Source organism: Eucalyptus grandis, chromosome 5 (genome assembly GCF_016545825.1).
Source record: "Eucalyptus grandis isolate ANBG69807.140 chromosome 5, ASM1654582v1, whole genome shotgun sequence".
NCBI lineage: Eukaryota > Viridiplantae > Streptophyta > Magnoliopsida > Myrtales > Myrtaceae > Eucalyptus > Eucalyptus grandis.
Genome location: NC_052616.1, coordinates 24583158 through 24599713, shown reverse-complemented (window position 1 = coordinate 24599713; position 16556 = coordinate 24583158). Strand labels below are relative to the sequence as shown.

The window sequence follows — 16556 nt, the reverse complement described above, 5'->3', positions numbered from 1 at the left end:
ACAATAAGATAGTGATAGTGAATAGTAAATGAACGTGGAGGATCTCTTGATTAACTCCCTACCAATCTATAGCCTTCGCCTATATATATATTGCAAAAAATAAGGTATTTTCTTTGCTCAAATCCATGTCGAAAGACAGGTGATCGTCAGAAGTGAGAATACTAAGCCACTTTCTCAAATAAGAGATTTCTTATATGAAATAGAAATACCTAGATTTTGGAAAAAACTGTTGCTGCCGAAAAAACTTCATGTTTACCATTGTCACGGATCTCGATACAACGCTTCTGCAACCTAATTTGCTAGCGTTTTGTGTATGAAGTTTAAAAAATTAAAGTCCACTACTTGGATGGTAATTGATTCTTCGAATTAACTTTTGATTTGCAATTTGATAGGAGAAATAGGTGAGCATATTCGATGTGTAATGTCGTCCTAATAATTCAATATTATGGCAGAAACAGTGGGTGGAAAAGGAATCGAACAAGGATTCCTTCATGAAATATGCACGAGGCCTCTCCATCACATGGGCTGAGAACAACTCTTACTGGCAATGGTTGACCCAAAGGATGCACCCAGGTGAAAAAGCATAAATAAATTTCACCAATACTAAAGAACTCATGTCGTTCCATGCTTCGGTTAATCACATCAAAATTTTCGTAGCGACGACGCCCCGATGGAAATGGCCGAGCTTCTCAAAGTGTGCTGGCTGGATGTGCATGGTAGGTTCGACGTGTCGAACTTCTCCCTGGGGACAACATGCGAGGTAGCCTTCGTGATCTTGATGAGATCATCGGGCGATGGGTGGCAAATTCCAGTGAACATCCGGTTGACATTGCCGGACGGGACCAAGCAAGAGCACAAGGAGAATCTTATGGAGAAGCCGAGGGGGGATTGGATAGAGATCATAGTAGGAGAACTGAGCACAACAAAGCATAAGGAGGGAGAGATGGAGGTGTCCATGTTTGAGCATGGTGGGCATTGGAAGAGTGGGCTTGTCGTCAAAGGAGTTCTCATTAGACCCAAGAATAGGACTGTGGTAAGTCCACTCCACTTCATATTCTTCCCACCCTTTATTCCTATTACTGATATATCTACATAAATATATATTTATATAAATAAATATATATATTTGTGTGTGTATGTATGTATGTTCACACGCATGTATAAATCTTACATCACTCACACGATGGTGACTGAATAAGAATTCACTTCTTACAACCATTTTGCAACCTAATTTGCTTGCTTTTTGTGTATGAAGTTTCAAAAAAAAAAACTAGTTAAAGTCCATTATAGATGGTGAATTGATTCTTTGAATTAAATTTTGATTTGCAATTAGATAGGAGAAGTAGGCAAGCAGATTCGATGTGTAATGTCGTCCTGATAATTCAATATTGTGGCAGAAACACTGGGTGGAAAAGGAATCGAACAAGGATTCCTTCATGATATATGCGCGAGGCCTCTCCATCACATGGGCTGAGAACAACTCTTACTGGCAATGGTTGACCCAAAAGGATGCACCCAGGTGAAAAAGCACAAATAAATTTCACCAATACTAATGAACTCATGTCATTCAATGCTCCGCTTAATCACGTCAAAATTTTCGCAGCGATGACGCCTCGGTGGAAATGGCTGAGCTCCTCAAAGTGTGTTGGCTAGATGTGCATGGTAGGTTTGACTTGTCGAAGCTGTCCATGGGGACGACATACGAGGTAGCCTTCGTGATCTTGATGAGATCATCGGCCGATGGGTGGCAAATTCCGGTGAACATCCGGTTGACATTGCCGGACGGGACCAAGCAAGAGCACACGGAGAATCTTATGGAGAAGCCGAGGAGGGATTGGATAGAGATCAAAGTAGGAGAACTGAGCACAACAAAGCATAAGGAGGGAGAGATGGAGGTGTCCATGTTTGAGCATGGTGAGCATTGGAAGAGCGGGCTTGTCGTCAAAGGAGTTCTCATTAGACCCAAGAATAGGACCATGGTAAGTCCACTCCACTTCATATCCTTTCTACCATTTATTCTTGTTACCGATATTACTGATATATATTTATATCTTACATCATTTACATGTATGTATGTTCACACGCATGTATAATTATATCACATCAGAATTCACTTCTTACAACGGTTTTACAACCTAATTTACTTGCTTTTTGTGTATGAAGTTTCGATAATTAAAGTGCATTACGTGGATGGTGAATTGATTCTTCGAATTAACTTTTGATTTGCAATAGATAGGAGAAGTAGGCAAGCAGATTCGATGTGTAATGCCGTCCTGATAATTCAATATTGTGGCAGAAACATTGGGTGGAAAATGAATCGAAGAAGAATTGCTTCATGATATATGCACAAGGCGTCTCCATCACATGGGCTGAGAACAACTCTTACTGGCAATGGTTGACTGAAAAGGATGCACCTAGGTGAAAAAACGCATATAAATTTCACCAATACTAATGAACTTATGTCGTTCAATGCTCCGCTTAATCACGTCAAAATTTTCGCAGCGATGACGCCCCGGTGGAAATGGCTGAGCTCCTCAACGTGTGCTGGCTGGATGTGCATGGTAGGTTCGACGTGTCGAAGCTGTCCCTGGGGACGACATACGAGGTAGCCTTCGTGATCTTGATGAGATCATCGGGTGATGGGTGGCAAATTCCGGTGAACATCCAATTGACATTGCCGGACGGGACCAAGCAAGAGCACACGGAGAATCTTATGGAGAAGCCGAGGAGGGATTGGATAGAGATCAAAGCAGGAGAACTGAGCACAACAAAGCATAAGGAGGGAGAGATGGAGGTGTCCATGTTTGAGCATGGTGGGCATTGGAAGAGCGGGCTTGTCGTCAAAGGAGTTCTCATTAGACCCAAGAATAGGACCGTGGTAAGTCCACTCCACTTCATATCCTTCCTACCATTTATTCCTATTACTGATATATATTTATATCTTACATCATTTACATGTGCACTGAGAATTCACTTCTTACAACGGTTTTACAACCTAATTTACTTGCTTTTTGTGTATGAAGTTTCGATAATTAAAGTGCATTACGTGGATGGTGAATTGATTCTTCGAATTAACTTTTGATTTGCAATAGATAGGAGAAGTAGGCAAGCAGATTAGATGTGTAATGCCGTCCTGATAATTCAATATTGTGGCAGAAACACTGGGTGGAAAATGAATCGAAGAAGAATTGCTTCATGATATATGCACGAGGCGTCTCCATCACATGGGCTGAGAACAACTCTTACTGGCAATGGTTGACTGAAAAGGATGCACCTAGGTGAAAAAAAGCATATAAATTTCACCAATACTATGAACTTATGTCGTTCAATGCTCCACTTAATCACGTCAAAATTTTCGCAGCGATGACGCCCCGGTGGAAATGGCTGAGCTCCTCAACGTGTGCTGGCTGGATGTGCATGGTATGTTCGACGTGTCGAAGCTGTCCCCGGGGACGACATACGAGGTGGCCCTCGTGATCTTGATGAGATCATCAGGTGATGGGTGGCAAATTCCAGTGAACATCCGATTGACATTGCCGGACGGGACCAAGCAAGAGCACACGGAGAATCTTATGGAGAAGCCGAGGGGGGATTGGATAGAGATCAAAGTAGGAGAATTGAGCACAACAAAGCATAAGGAGGGAAAGATGGAGGTGTCCATGTTTGAGCACGGTGGGCATTGGAAGAGCGGGCTTGTTGTCAAAGGAGTTCTCATTAGACCCAAGAATAGGACCGTGGTAAGTCCACTCCACTTCATATCCTTCCTACCATTTATTCTTATTACTGATATATATATATATATGTGTGTGTGTGTGCTTACATCATTTGTATGTTCACACGCATGCTTACATCATTTACATGAATTCACTTCTTACAACGGTTTTACAACCTAATTTACTTGCTTTTTTGTGTATGAAGTTTCAATAATTAAAGTGCATTACATGGATGGTGAATTGATTCTTCGAATTAACTTTTGATTTGCAATAGATAGGAGAAGTAGGCAAGCAGATTCGATGTGTAATGTTGTCCTGATAATTCAATATTGTGGCAGAAACACTGGGTGGAAAAGGAATCGAAGAAGAATTGCTTCATGATATATGCACGAGGCGTCTCCATCACATGGGCTGAGAACAACTCTTACTGGCAATGGTTGACTGAAAAGGATGCACCTAGGTGAAAAAAGCACATATAAATTTCACCAATACTTATGAACTTATGTCGTTCAATGCTCCGCTTAATCACGTCAAAATTTTCGCAGCGACGACGCCCCGGTGGAAATGGCCGAGCTCCTCAACGTGTGCTGGCTGGATGTGCATGGTAGGTTTGATGTGTCGAAGCTGTCCGTGGGGACGACATACGAGGTAGCCTTCGTGATCTTGATGAGATCATCGGCCGATGGGTGGCAAATTCCGGTGAACATCCAACTGACATTGCCGGACGGGACCAAGCAAGAGCACACGGAGAATCTTATGGAGAAGCCGAGGGGGATTGGATAGAGATCAAAGCAGGAGAACTGAGCACAACAAAGCATAAGGAGGGAGAGATGGAGGTGTCCATGTTTGAGCATGGTGGGCATTGGAAGAGGGGGCTTGTCGTCAAAGGAGTTCTCATTAGACCCAAGAATAGGACCGTGGTAAGTCCACTCCACTTCATATCCTTCCTATCCTTTAGTCCTTTTACTGATATATATGTGTGTGTGTGTGTGTTTGTGTTTGTGTGTGTATGTATGTATGTTCACACCCAGGTATAATTATATCTTACATCATTTACACGTGCACTTAGAATTCACTTCTTACAACAGTTTTGCAACCTAATTTACTTGCTTTTTGTGTATGAAGTTTCGATAATTAAAGTGCATTACGTGGATGGTGAATTGATTCTTCGAATTAACTTTTGATTTGCAATAGATAGGAGAAGTAGGCAAGCAGATTCGATGTGTAATGTCGTCCTGATAATTCAATATTGTGGCAGAAACACTGGGTGGAAAATGAATCAAAGAAGAATTGCTTCATGATATATGCACGAGGCGTCTCCATCACATGGGCTGAGAACAACTCTTACTGGCAATGGTTGACCCAAAAGGATGCTCCTAGGTGAAAAAGCACATATAAATTTCACCAATACTTATGAACTTATGTCGTTCCATGCTCCACTTAATCACGTCAAAATTTTCGTAGCGACAACGCCCCGATGGAAATGGCCGAGCTCCTCAACGTGTGCTGGCTGGATGTGCATGGTAGGTTCGATGTGTCGAAGCTGTCCGTGGGGACGACATACGAGGTAGCCTTCGTGATCTTGATGAGATCATCGGGCGATGGGTGGCAAATTCCGGTGAACATCCGGTTGACATTGCCGGACGGGACCAAGCAAGAGCACACGGAGAATCTTATGGAGAAGCCGAGGGGGGATTGGATAGAGATCAAAGCAGGAGAACTGAGCACAACAAAGCATAAGGAGGGAGAGATGGAGGTGTCCATGTTTGAGCATGGTGGGCATTGGAAGAGGGGCTTGTTGTCAAAGGAGTTCTCATTAGACCCAAGAATAGGACCGTGGTAAGTCCACTCCACTTCATATCCTTCCTATCCTTTAGTCCTTTTACTGATATATATATGTGTGTGTGTGTGTTGTGTTTGTGTGCGTATGTATGTATGTTCACACGCATGTATAATTATATCTTACATCATTTACATGTGCACTGAGAATTCACTTCTTACAACGGTTTTACAACCTAATTTACTTGCTTTTTGTGTATGAAGTTTCGATAATTAAAGTGCATTACGTGGATGGTGAATTGATTCTTCGAATTAACTTTTGATTTGCAATTAGATAGGAGAAGTAGGTGAGCAGATTCGATGTGTAATGTCGTCCTGATAGTTCAATATTGTGGCAGAAACATTGGTTGGAAAAGGAATCAAAAAAGAATTGCTTCATGATATATGCACGAGGCATCTCCATCACATGGGCTGAGAACAACTCTTACTGGCAATGGTTGACCCAAAAGGATGCACCTAGGTGAAAAAGCACAAATAAATTTCACCAATACTTATGAACTTATGTCGTTCAATGCTCCGCTTAATCACGTCAAAATTTTCGCAGCGACGACGCCCCGGTGGAAATGGCCGAGCTCCTCAACGTGTGCTGGCTGGATGTGCATGGTAGGTTCGACGTGTCGAAGCTGTCCCCGGGGACGACATACGAGGTAGCCTTCGTGATCTTGATGAGATCATCGGGCGATGGGTGGCAAATTCCGGTGAACATGCAGTTGACATTGCCGGACGGGACCAAGCAAGAGCACAAGGAGAATCTTATGGAGAAGCCGAGGGGGGATTGGATAGAGATCAAAGCAGGAGAACTGAGTACATCAAAGCATAAGGAGGGAGAGATGGAGGTGTCCATGTTTGAGCATGGTGGGCTTTGGAAAAGGGGGCTTGTCATCAAAGGAGTTCTCATTAGACCCAAGAATTAATTAAAATAATCAATCAACTTATAAGATTATGTGGAAGTGCTTTTTCTGGTATATATTTCTTATTCATTTCATTAATAATAAGATGTCTCTTTGGGTTAAATGTTAATAAGAATAAATTTCTTATTCATCTCATTAATAATAAGTGGTCTCTTTCCTGTTTTCTTTTCTCGTGTCTACTGCTTTCTGGATTCGTGTATCTTTAATGTGTGCACGGAGCTGTGATGGTGTGATGGTCTTGCTTCGATTTCTTCAGCGGGTTCTTCCTTTGATGCTTCCTCTTTTTTTCTTGTCGCTGTTTAGCCCGATTTCCATGAACCTTTTCACCTTCTGGGTACTTGCGTCTGTTTGTGTCTCTCTGCTTGCTGTTCTTCTCCTCGAGGTTTAGCTTAGCTAAAGATCCCATTTTCATTGCAAGATATGGTCGAGGTTTCAGTTTGCTTTCACGCGTGCTGTTTCTGCACTCAAGGTATCTTGTTCCACTCGCAGGACGATTGTATGCTTTACTTTATAATCAACATTAACAGAACGCTGAGGTTACCGAGGATATTCGACATCTAATGCCGAAATGCAGCAACTGGATGTGCAGACCGTGCAGTTCCTCTACGAAGGCAATAGCATTACCGGCGATCGAACCCTCGTGGAGTAAGTATCGATCATCCTTCGCTTTTCTCCAACAGAACTGCACGAGGATAATCGATACTGAACTAACAAGAGATGAAAGGATGAGAGTAAAGAAGTCCTGCCCCCTGACCATGATGCCCATTTGGTCCGCCCTGATGTCGGTATCAGAGGTGGCATTTTCGTGTGGGGGAGAGAGAGAATTGAACAAAAGAGGGAGAAGAAGAGGAAATTCGCCTGTAATTTTCAACTTTTTTCTTTGTTTCATATCATTGCCAGTCACTTTAGAATCTGAGAATATTATTATGCCTGTGAACCAGTTGATCCATTCTTGAAAGAGCCATTGAAGACTGCAAGGAGTAAGGAATATAGATTTGAAATTTGTTAATCGTGTGAAATCCTTCCGTCATGCCTCTTACTCTTGAACTTACAAATGAAGTGCTTTTGTTCATGTATTTTTCTTGTGGATGGGCGGAACAAGGATAAAAGCTGAATTAAAAAAATCCACTTGAAGGTTGGAATGGTGAACCTGTCCTAATGTCAAAGCTACTTTACGGGAACCCTACCATCTCCTTCTCCTTAGCTTTCTCGTTCACTCACCATAGCGGCGAAGAAATGATTTTCATGTAGTCCGCAGCTTCACAAACCACGTTGAGGCGAGAGAGTCGAAGCTTATCTGCCAATCTCTACTCGGATATGCAAAGGCGAATGGTCGTACTTTCTCTCATCTTCTATGGATATGATTCCTCGCATTTCACACAGCTCTAATTAGCCTAATCTGCATCCATGTTATATTCGTGCTCACTCTTCGACTAGATATGTCATTCTCCAGCTATTCTATATTGTTGTCGTTGATTTTATCGTCCTCAAACGCTGCAACAAGTTCCTTTGCTGCTTAAGATTTAGCCCTTCAAATTGTTGACTAAGGTCATGCTACTTTTACTACTTGGTTTTGGGAGTTCCTTTTTTTGGGTGAGAGAGGCGAGAACAAGTCTGCAATGAGCTCCTTTGCTCATTTTTCTTTTCCTTTTTTCCTTATTTTGCACGTATAATCATGATGAACATTTTCACTTGTATTCATGATGATTTCAGAGTGGTCATTCCTCTCTATTTGCAACGCAATATGAATATTATTCATATAAGACAGGTGACGTTCATGCTCTCTCATTTTAAGACAATTCTTTCGTGCTTACGTCGATCTGTTCCTGTTTTTTCTTCTTCTTCTTTTGTTTTTTTGTTTTTTAAATCAAAGTTGAATAAATTGCTAGTGACTTGAGTGATTTTCGCCTCATTTCTTGGACTAAATAGGACATGAATGGTCATGGTCAGACCATTGTCATAATTTGTTGAACACTCTCCAATCCTCTGCTTCACACAAACATGTCCTGTCCTGTTTTGAAGATTTTTCATTGGACTTAAAAATGATGTTATATCTCTTGAGCTATTTGCCACATCTAACGAGAAGAGCATGCCATATATTCATTTTGTTTTTTTTGTGTAGTTGTGAATAACTTGTAAGGTATGAGAACCTAATTCTTTCACTCTGCATCATGTGGAATGCAGCCATATGTTGAGCAGTATCATAGTATTGTTTGGTTTGCCTTTTCTCCTACTGGAAAATTTACAATTGTTATGCAAAGTTGATGGTTTTATATGAGATGTGCTTAAGGCCCGTCCACCCATGTTAGGCCTAAAAAGTCCGGCCCACGAAATAGGGCCCATGAGGATGGAGGGTTAAGCATAAGGGAGGAGAGAGAGGGAGAACGCACCTTTGGCATTAACGTACGACGTCTCCCTCTTTCCAACGTTCTCTCTCATCCAAAAAGAACAAAGCAAAAGAGGCGACGGCAGGTCTTCCGTTCCAAGCGAGTGGCGTCATCGGATTGAACATGGCCAATTTCTCTTCCTCACTTCAGCATTGGTGTTTAATCTGTGGCTAACAAGGTACGCTCGAATCCGTGGTGTGCTTTAGGATCGGTGATATGTGATTTTCCCGGGCTTCGTCTTCCGCATTCGTTTTAGGGGTTCGATTTAGTGTCGAATCTGGTTTTTGGGGATCCGTTAATCCTAACATTGGTATAAGAGCCAAGTTCATGTTTTCCCGACCTTTTTCATGTTTTTTGATTGAATTTTCATGAAGTTAATCGGCCGGTACGAATCGAGGCGAGAAATCCCGACACTCGAGCGTTCGTCCATTTTTTCAAGTTTCTATAAGTCAAAATCGATTAAAGCATAGGGTGAAAGGGTTCGTTGAGACGAGTCTGGCGACATGTCATGCGCCGCCCGAGCGACGCGCACGCGCCCCATGCGTGGCTAGAAGCCGCTGCGCGTGGCGCCACGCGCGGGCGGTTGGCTCGACCTAAGGCGTCGCCACACGCTACTGTCGGGCGAACCGCACGTGCACGCCGCCGGCGGCGAACCGGCACGCGCCGGTCGACGGACAGCCGCGTGCTAACGTCGGCATGACGTCACCCAACGGTCGGTAACCGCTGGGATGACGTCATCGATGACGTCGGTGCGGCACGGTTGGCCGGGCGGTCACCGCTCAGCGACCCAACCCAACCTCGACCGCGAGCGCCCGGCACGCGCGGGCATACCGGGCCGACGTCCGCGTGGCGTCGGCCCCGCACGCGCGGCACGTGCGGTCGGTTCGTCCGACCAGCCCAACCCCCGACGTCCGATGACCATTGACCGTTGGACGGCACCGACGACCGTTGACCATTGACCGTTAACCATTGATCGAAAAAAAAAGAAAAAGAATTTGTTTCTTTTTCAATTATGTCTCGTGTGGGTTAGATGTAATCCATTTTTTTATTCTGTATTTGTTGCATGAATCATGGAAAATTATGTATTTTCCATTTTGTTTATTGTGGATTATAAGTGATCCATTTATTGGTTCTACATTTGTTACATGAACTATGATGCGTTATGCACGGATACCTGCAATCCCAAGAATGGACGAAGGAAGAGCTAGATTGAAAAGGCTGATGAAAGAGTTAGCTGATTATCGGTGGCTTGATGGTGATTTAGTATCACACATGGTTAGGGGTCAATCGATGATATAGGAAATCATCCGGAATGGTTATCTTATGCCGGATTTTGAGAATGTGCGGCTTTGATAAACACTCTTCCACCCGAATGGCAAGCAGTGTTAGATCAATTATGGAGGTCAACGTGGTCCTGGTTATAGGAGACCAAAGGAAGCTTTTGTAAGAGAGTATTATAGGATTGAGTTGGCTAAAGCTTCAACCCTTAGATTGAACGCCACATGGCGCGAGTGAATGCGCCTTGGAGGCAACATGAGCTCTCAAAAGTTTTTCCATGGTTGGCAAATGTGCCTTCAAATTTCTCGAATATTTTTGACTGATAGATTAGAAGGGACTTTCCTATTTATTTCTTAGATTAGTTTGAGATGTTTTGAGTGTTAAATATCTCTTTCTATGTTGATATTTTCTTGTATATTACTTAGTGTAATGGATTGTTGTATTAGTTGAAAGCATTATTTTTTATTAGATGTCAATTATCTGTTGCTTTTTGTTATTCTTTGAAAGTTGTCAGGGTAGTTATAGAAGTTTTTATAACTTCATAGAATTTATTTTGGGTCATAAGACAATTATATTAATGATAGTTTTAAGTTAGGATTTTTGGAGGATGATTAGAAACGTGAAGTGACCTTTTGATTCTGAAACCTTACTTGAAATTATTCATTGATATGATGGGTCTCGTGCAAAGTGGATGCATAAATGATAGGCATTAATTATTCGTGCATATTTGTTCGATGTGTTCAGATTGATGGTTTCAGCAACTAAGAACGTAATTGCTGAAATGAACGGCAACAATTGTGAAATATTGAAAATGAAGATTCAATATGTGCTGGAAAAGCAAGAAGCACTAGAAGCTCTTGACCATGTTATGGAAGATCTTGGAGGATGCCGTGCGCCACCTTGAGCTGGTAGAGTGACCGCTTGACGGCATGTGAGCTGAAAATATATATTTGCAATGCTGGTTCTAGCTCGTAAAGGGCTTTGAGCTCTAAACGCAAGCGTGATTCGTTGATATGTGGGAATGCAAAGGATCAAGTCCTTATTGCAAGAGATCAAGAGTTAACCAACACAGAGAGGAAAACGTCCTCAAGTGAAGAAATGTCAAGGGTGAGGTGTTACAATTGTGACAAGAAGGGTCACTATCTTCCTGAATGCCGTGGCCAAAGAAAGTAAACACCTCTTGTACATTTGAGAACTTTGCATATGTGTCAAGTTCTGTATTATTGGCTGAATCCAATCATTTGTGGACCGTAGATTCAGAGTAACGACCAAGTAGCGAAGGATAGGATCCTTCGTGGAATTAGACGAATACCAATTGGAACTAAGTGGATCTATGGGAAACAATTCAGGAAATGAAGTTAAAGGGATTGACACCTCGCCAACCGAACATGTGGTGGGCGCACCTTGTTACTACATGACGTCTATATGCTCGAGATTCGTCAAAATTTAAGTGTCTTTTTGTTTTGATATTGGTTAAGCTTGGTTTTAGTGTGAACTTCCAGTAATAACGGTGTAGATTTGTATTTGGATACAAACTACTATGATTGTGGTCACTTTCTGTATGGTTTTATTGTACTAAATGTTGACTGTGGTGATGTCAATATTTGTTATTCCCCTTGTTTTTCACGTCTTCTACTTTATATGATAATGATGTGATTATGTGGCATGCTAGACTTGGCCATATTTTGCCAACATCGTATGAATAGACTAGCCAAAGAGAGCTTGTTGGGCAACATTGAAAATGTCGATTTGCTCCATATGTGAGCATTGCCTAGTAGGGAAAAAACGACAAGGAAATCATTTGGAAAAAGATAAAGAGCTGAATTTCCTGCATTTAATCCATTCGGCGTCCGTGGTTCAATGAATGTGAGAGGAAGGTATGGGGCTGTTTATTTCATCACTTTTATAGATGATTATACTCGGTCGGATATGTCTATTTGATTTCTCAAATTTGAAGCAATAAATTGTTTCAAAAGGTTTAATGAACTTGGTAGAAAATCAATTAGACAAGAAAATAAAAGCATTGAGATCCAATCGAGGTCGAGAATATTTATCTGACGAGTTCGGAAAATAATGTGATAAAAATGAATAGAAATACGGTTGTCTATTCCATATACTCCTCCAACAAAATGGTGTTGCGGAGAAGAAACAGAACCCTACCGGAAATGGTTAGGTCCATGATGGCGCATGCTAACTTACATATCACTTTTGGAGTGATGCGTTGTTAACCGCCGCCATATACTTAACCGGGTGCCTTCAAATCGAGTTAGTTCCACTCCATATGAGTTATGGACAGGTAGAAAACCGGACTTAAGTTTACTTAAGCCATGAGGTTATGCTGTCTATATCATATGTCCTCTCACAAGTTTGGGAAATTGGGTCAGAAGGAAAGTAGAGTATTTTAATGAGATACTCCGAACACTCGAAAGGGTATGTGTTTATAGGTGAGCGGGGAAAGTGAGAGTATAACTGAATTTGAATCACGGGATGTCACATCCTTAGTGGATGAATTTCCTAAGAGGGGCGAAATAGGGAAGATTACTTCTGTTTGAAACCTTGGATCAAGATAATGATATTAGTGGAGTTCGTCAAGTGGGAGTAATATGAGAAGTGATGAATTGAATTCAACTCATTCTCAATTACAACCATATGATGAGACGATGTCATCATTATCTAATCTAGTGGGGAGCATTATGGGGAATGATGTGCTAAGTGTACAATCTCCCATACGGCGAACAAGTCGCGAAGTATTCCGTCGAAGTTTTGACATTGAAGAGGAAACTTTTATGATTGCTCCACAAGATGAGGATGAACCAAGAAATATTAATGAGGCTCTAAATTGCCCTAATAAGGAAAAATGGATTCATGCAATGAAAGAGGAAATGGAGTCAATGAAATCAAACCAAGTTTGAGAATTGGTTGATCTTCCAAAAGGACGCAAAGCTATTGGGAACAAGTGGGTTCTCAAAATAAAGCGAAAGGCCGATGGCTCGATAGAAAGGCATAAGGCTCACCTTGTGGCGAAGGGTATAATCAACGAGAAGGAATTGATTATGAAGATACGTTTTCCACGTAGTAAGATTTACCCGATTCACATTATTCGCAATAGTGGCTAGTATGGATCTTGAGTTACATCAAATTGATGTAAATCGCTTTCCTCAATGGAGAATTAGAGGAAGGAAAATATATGGAACAACATGCTGGTTTCATAGTGAAAGGCCAAGAAGAAAAGGTATGTCGACTTTTAAGGTCAATATATGGGCTTAAGCAATCGTCAAGACAATGGTATATACGATTTCATACTTATAATGGCATATGATTTTTACAATGATAGATGATGATCATTGTATATATATATCAAAAGATCCAATGATCAATTTGTGATCATATCATTATATGTTTTTTTTTTGGTAAAGATCATATCATTATATGTTGATGATATACTAATTGCCGAAGCAATATGGAGCTTGTCAATACTTGTCAAAAGTTAGTTTGTCTTCCAATTTTGAATTGAATGATATGGGATTGTAAACTCAAAGACACTCCTATTGCAAAAGGTGAAGGATTGAGCCATGACTGTGTCCAAGGACTCCACAAAGAGAAGGAACAAATGAAAACATGTTCCTTATGCTAGTGCTTGTTGGGAGCTTGATGTACGCTATGATGTATACAAGACCCGACATATGTTATGCAGTTGGAATGATGAGTAGATACCAATCAACCGGGTCAAACGTTGGAAAGCCGTTAAATGAATACTAAGGTATCTAAAGGGGATCGCTTGATTATACGTTGAGTTATTATGGAAAGGATCTCAACTTAAAAGGCTATTACGTCTTACTGGAGAGGAGATTTAGATGAAAGAAAAATCTACCTCTAGATTTGTTTTCTTAAATAATGGCACCATATGTTGGAGTAGTAAGAAACAAATGTGTATAGCCTTGTCCACGATGGAAACGAGTTCGTGGCAATATCGCGGCAATAAAAGAAGATGTTTGGCTTAAGAGATTATTGGATCATTTAGGTGTTATTTGAAGTGCTGCAGATTCATTGTTGGTTAACTGTGATAGCCAAGCAGCAAAAGTGTACACCAAATATCTAAAATATCATAGCAAGACCAAACATATAGATATCAACTATAATTTTGTCAAGAATATGATTGCACGAAAAGATGTGAACTTACAGTACATGTTACGCATAGAATGGTAGCAGATCCTATGACAAGCCAAAACCTAGAGATGTGTTTTGTGGCCATGTAAAATCTCTAGGATTGCGTATAGTCGACTTTGATTGTAATTTCACGAAGTTGTTCACATTGATGAATTTGTGTTTTTCATCATTAATGCCTATGAATCTTTGTTTGATCTTTATGCATCTTAATGCTTAGTGTATTATTTTAAGTTGAGAAAGTATGTCGGACGGATATAAGATTAGCCCACTCACACGGGTAATCGCTATTTCTTGTGTGATAAATAGAGATGAGACTGTTTTAAACTTATTATCTAGGTGATAATGAGAGCTCAAGCTTAAAATACGTATGTCGCCTTAATCGGGTGTTAAGATGAGGACATAATACTTACTATGTCCGAAAGTAAAATACCCCATATTTTACTTTATCTGCTTATGATGCCGATGAGTTCGATGAATTTTGTGAATGAGTAGATATGTGAACTCAAGTTAGACATTGGGTATGTCGAATTATCATTTGTACGGTATTGAAAGGTGTAGACATACGCTCCATGAGAAAGGAGTTAATACCGTAATACGTATTTCATACTACGATTGTGAAACGACCAATAAGAGTGGCAAAGTTTGATCTCAACTTTTATGTCGTGACAGAGACTCTTAAGGAAAAGAGTTCCTTACCTTTTTAGTCCCCTCATGACTCTTACTTATTCTCAGATTTATATTTAGTGTTTGCTATCTTAGGATGTTGCCAATGGTCATGAGTTGATTCGATCTAATGGGACATTTTTAGAAAAGCAAGCTAAATTGAAATTAAGAGTTTGAAGGAAAGAGGAAGATCGATTTTGGAGAATCACATTGTAGTTTTGTATTCACCGGTTAACCAATTATGACTGTCTTTTGGGATAATCATAATCGTGAATACAATATATATATATATATCATTGTTTGAAAGAGATCAAGAGAGATATAAATGTGATCGATTGATCTGATACCGCATACTAAATCTACCAGTGTGATGCCCATTATGAGCTACTATATATTCCCTATGAGATGTGTAAGCAACGAGCTCTCAAAGTATCTTTGAATCGCATCGGATTATTCACGGTGAATGTTGAAGAGAAGTAAAGAGAATTACATTCAGCCCACCATGTGCGAGTGGGAGATGATGGTTTTATATGAGATGGGCTTAAGGCCCGTCCGCCCCATGTTGGGCCTAAGCCCGGCCCACGGGAATAGGGCCCGTGGATGGAGGGTCGTATAAAGGGGAGGAGAGAGAGAGGGAGAACGCACATTTTGGCATTAAACGTACGTACGTCTCCCTCTCTTTCCAACGTTCTCTCTCTCATCCAAAAAGAATAAGCAAAAGAGGCGATTATCTTCCCTTCAAGTGAATTGGCGTTACTCGGATCGAATAGTGCCAATTTCTCTTCCTCACTTCAGCATTGGTGTTTAATCTTTGTGGCTAACAAGGTACGCCGAATCAAGTGGTGTCTTTAGGATCGGTGATACGTGATTTTCCCGGGCTTCATCTTCGCATTCGTTTTAGGGGTTAGATTTAGTGTCGAATCCGGTTTTTTGGGATCCGTTAATCCCAACACGAGGTAAAGTTCGATCTTTCACCTGCTAAAGTGCCCATGCATAAGTTGGTCCATTTTGCTTCAAACAAAGATGAAACACGGTTTAGTATTTTGAATAAGCTGCCAGCTCGAGATAGATTGGAGAAGAGGAATTGTTCTTCGAATGATGTCTGCATTCTCAAGACTTCTTGTGTCAATGTGAGTACAAAGGATCGAGGATGTAATTTATGGGACGTTACTGTGGGAACGCTGGAAGAGCAAGCTCATAACACTAGCATAGCTGCAAAAGAGCACATTCACATGAGAGATAGCATCTACGTGCGAAAGACAAGTGACCTAAACATTAATCGGTATTTGAGAACTCGCATTGATATGAGTGACCCTCATTGTCTCCCATGCAGAAAAAGTTACTCGTGAACCACAACTTATATTTGAGCATTCTTTTAAGTTTCCTTCCTAACTTTCGCTATTAGAAGGTCTGAAAATTTGAAATAGTAGAGCCGCTCGACGTGTGCTGGCTAGAGGCACGTGGCAAGCTCGACGTGTTAAACTGTCTCCCAAGTGAACTTCCGAGGCACCGTGGCGAGACCAGGACGAAGCAAGAGCACGATGAGAACCTAAGGGAGAAGCCTAGGGGGATTGGATAGAGATCATAGCAGAGAAGTG

General features: G+C 41.2%; 1 protein-coding gene across 1 annotated transcript; it reads left to right on the top strand.

Annotated features, from left to right (window-relative positions):
* The first annotated feature begins 666 nt into the window (after nucleotides 1-666).
* LOC104446486 lies at nucleotides 667-6593 on the top strand. Its single transcript, XM_039313043.1, has 9 exons — nucleotides 667-1033; nucleotides 1398-1519; nucleotides 1604-1979; nucleotides 2297-2418; nucleotides 2503-2878; nucleotides 3157-3278; nucleotides 3362-3737; nucleotides 4052-4173; nucleotides 6097-6593. The coding sequence occupies exons 1-9, from the start codon at nucleotides 671-673 to the stop codon at nucleotides 6464-6466; spliced, it is 2349 nt and encodes a 782-aa protein (XP_039168977.1). The 5' UTR covers nucleotides 667-670; the 3' UTR covers nucleotides 6467-6593.
* The last annotated feature ends 9963 nt before the right edge of the window (nucleotides 6594-16556 follow it).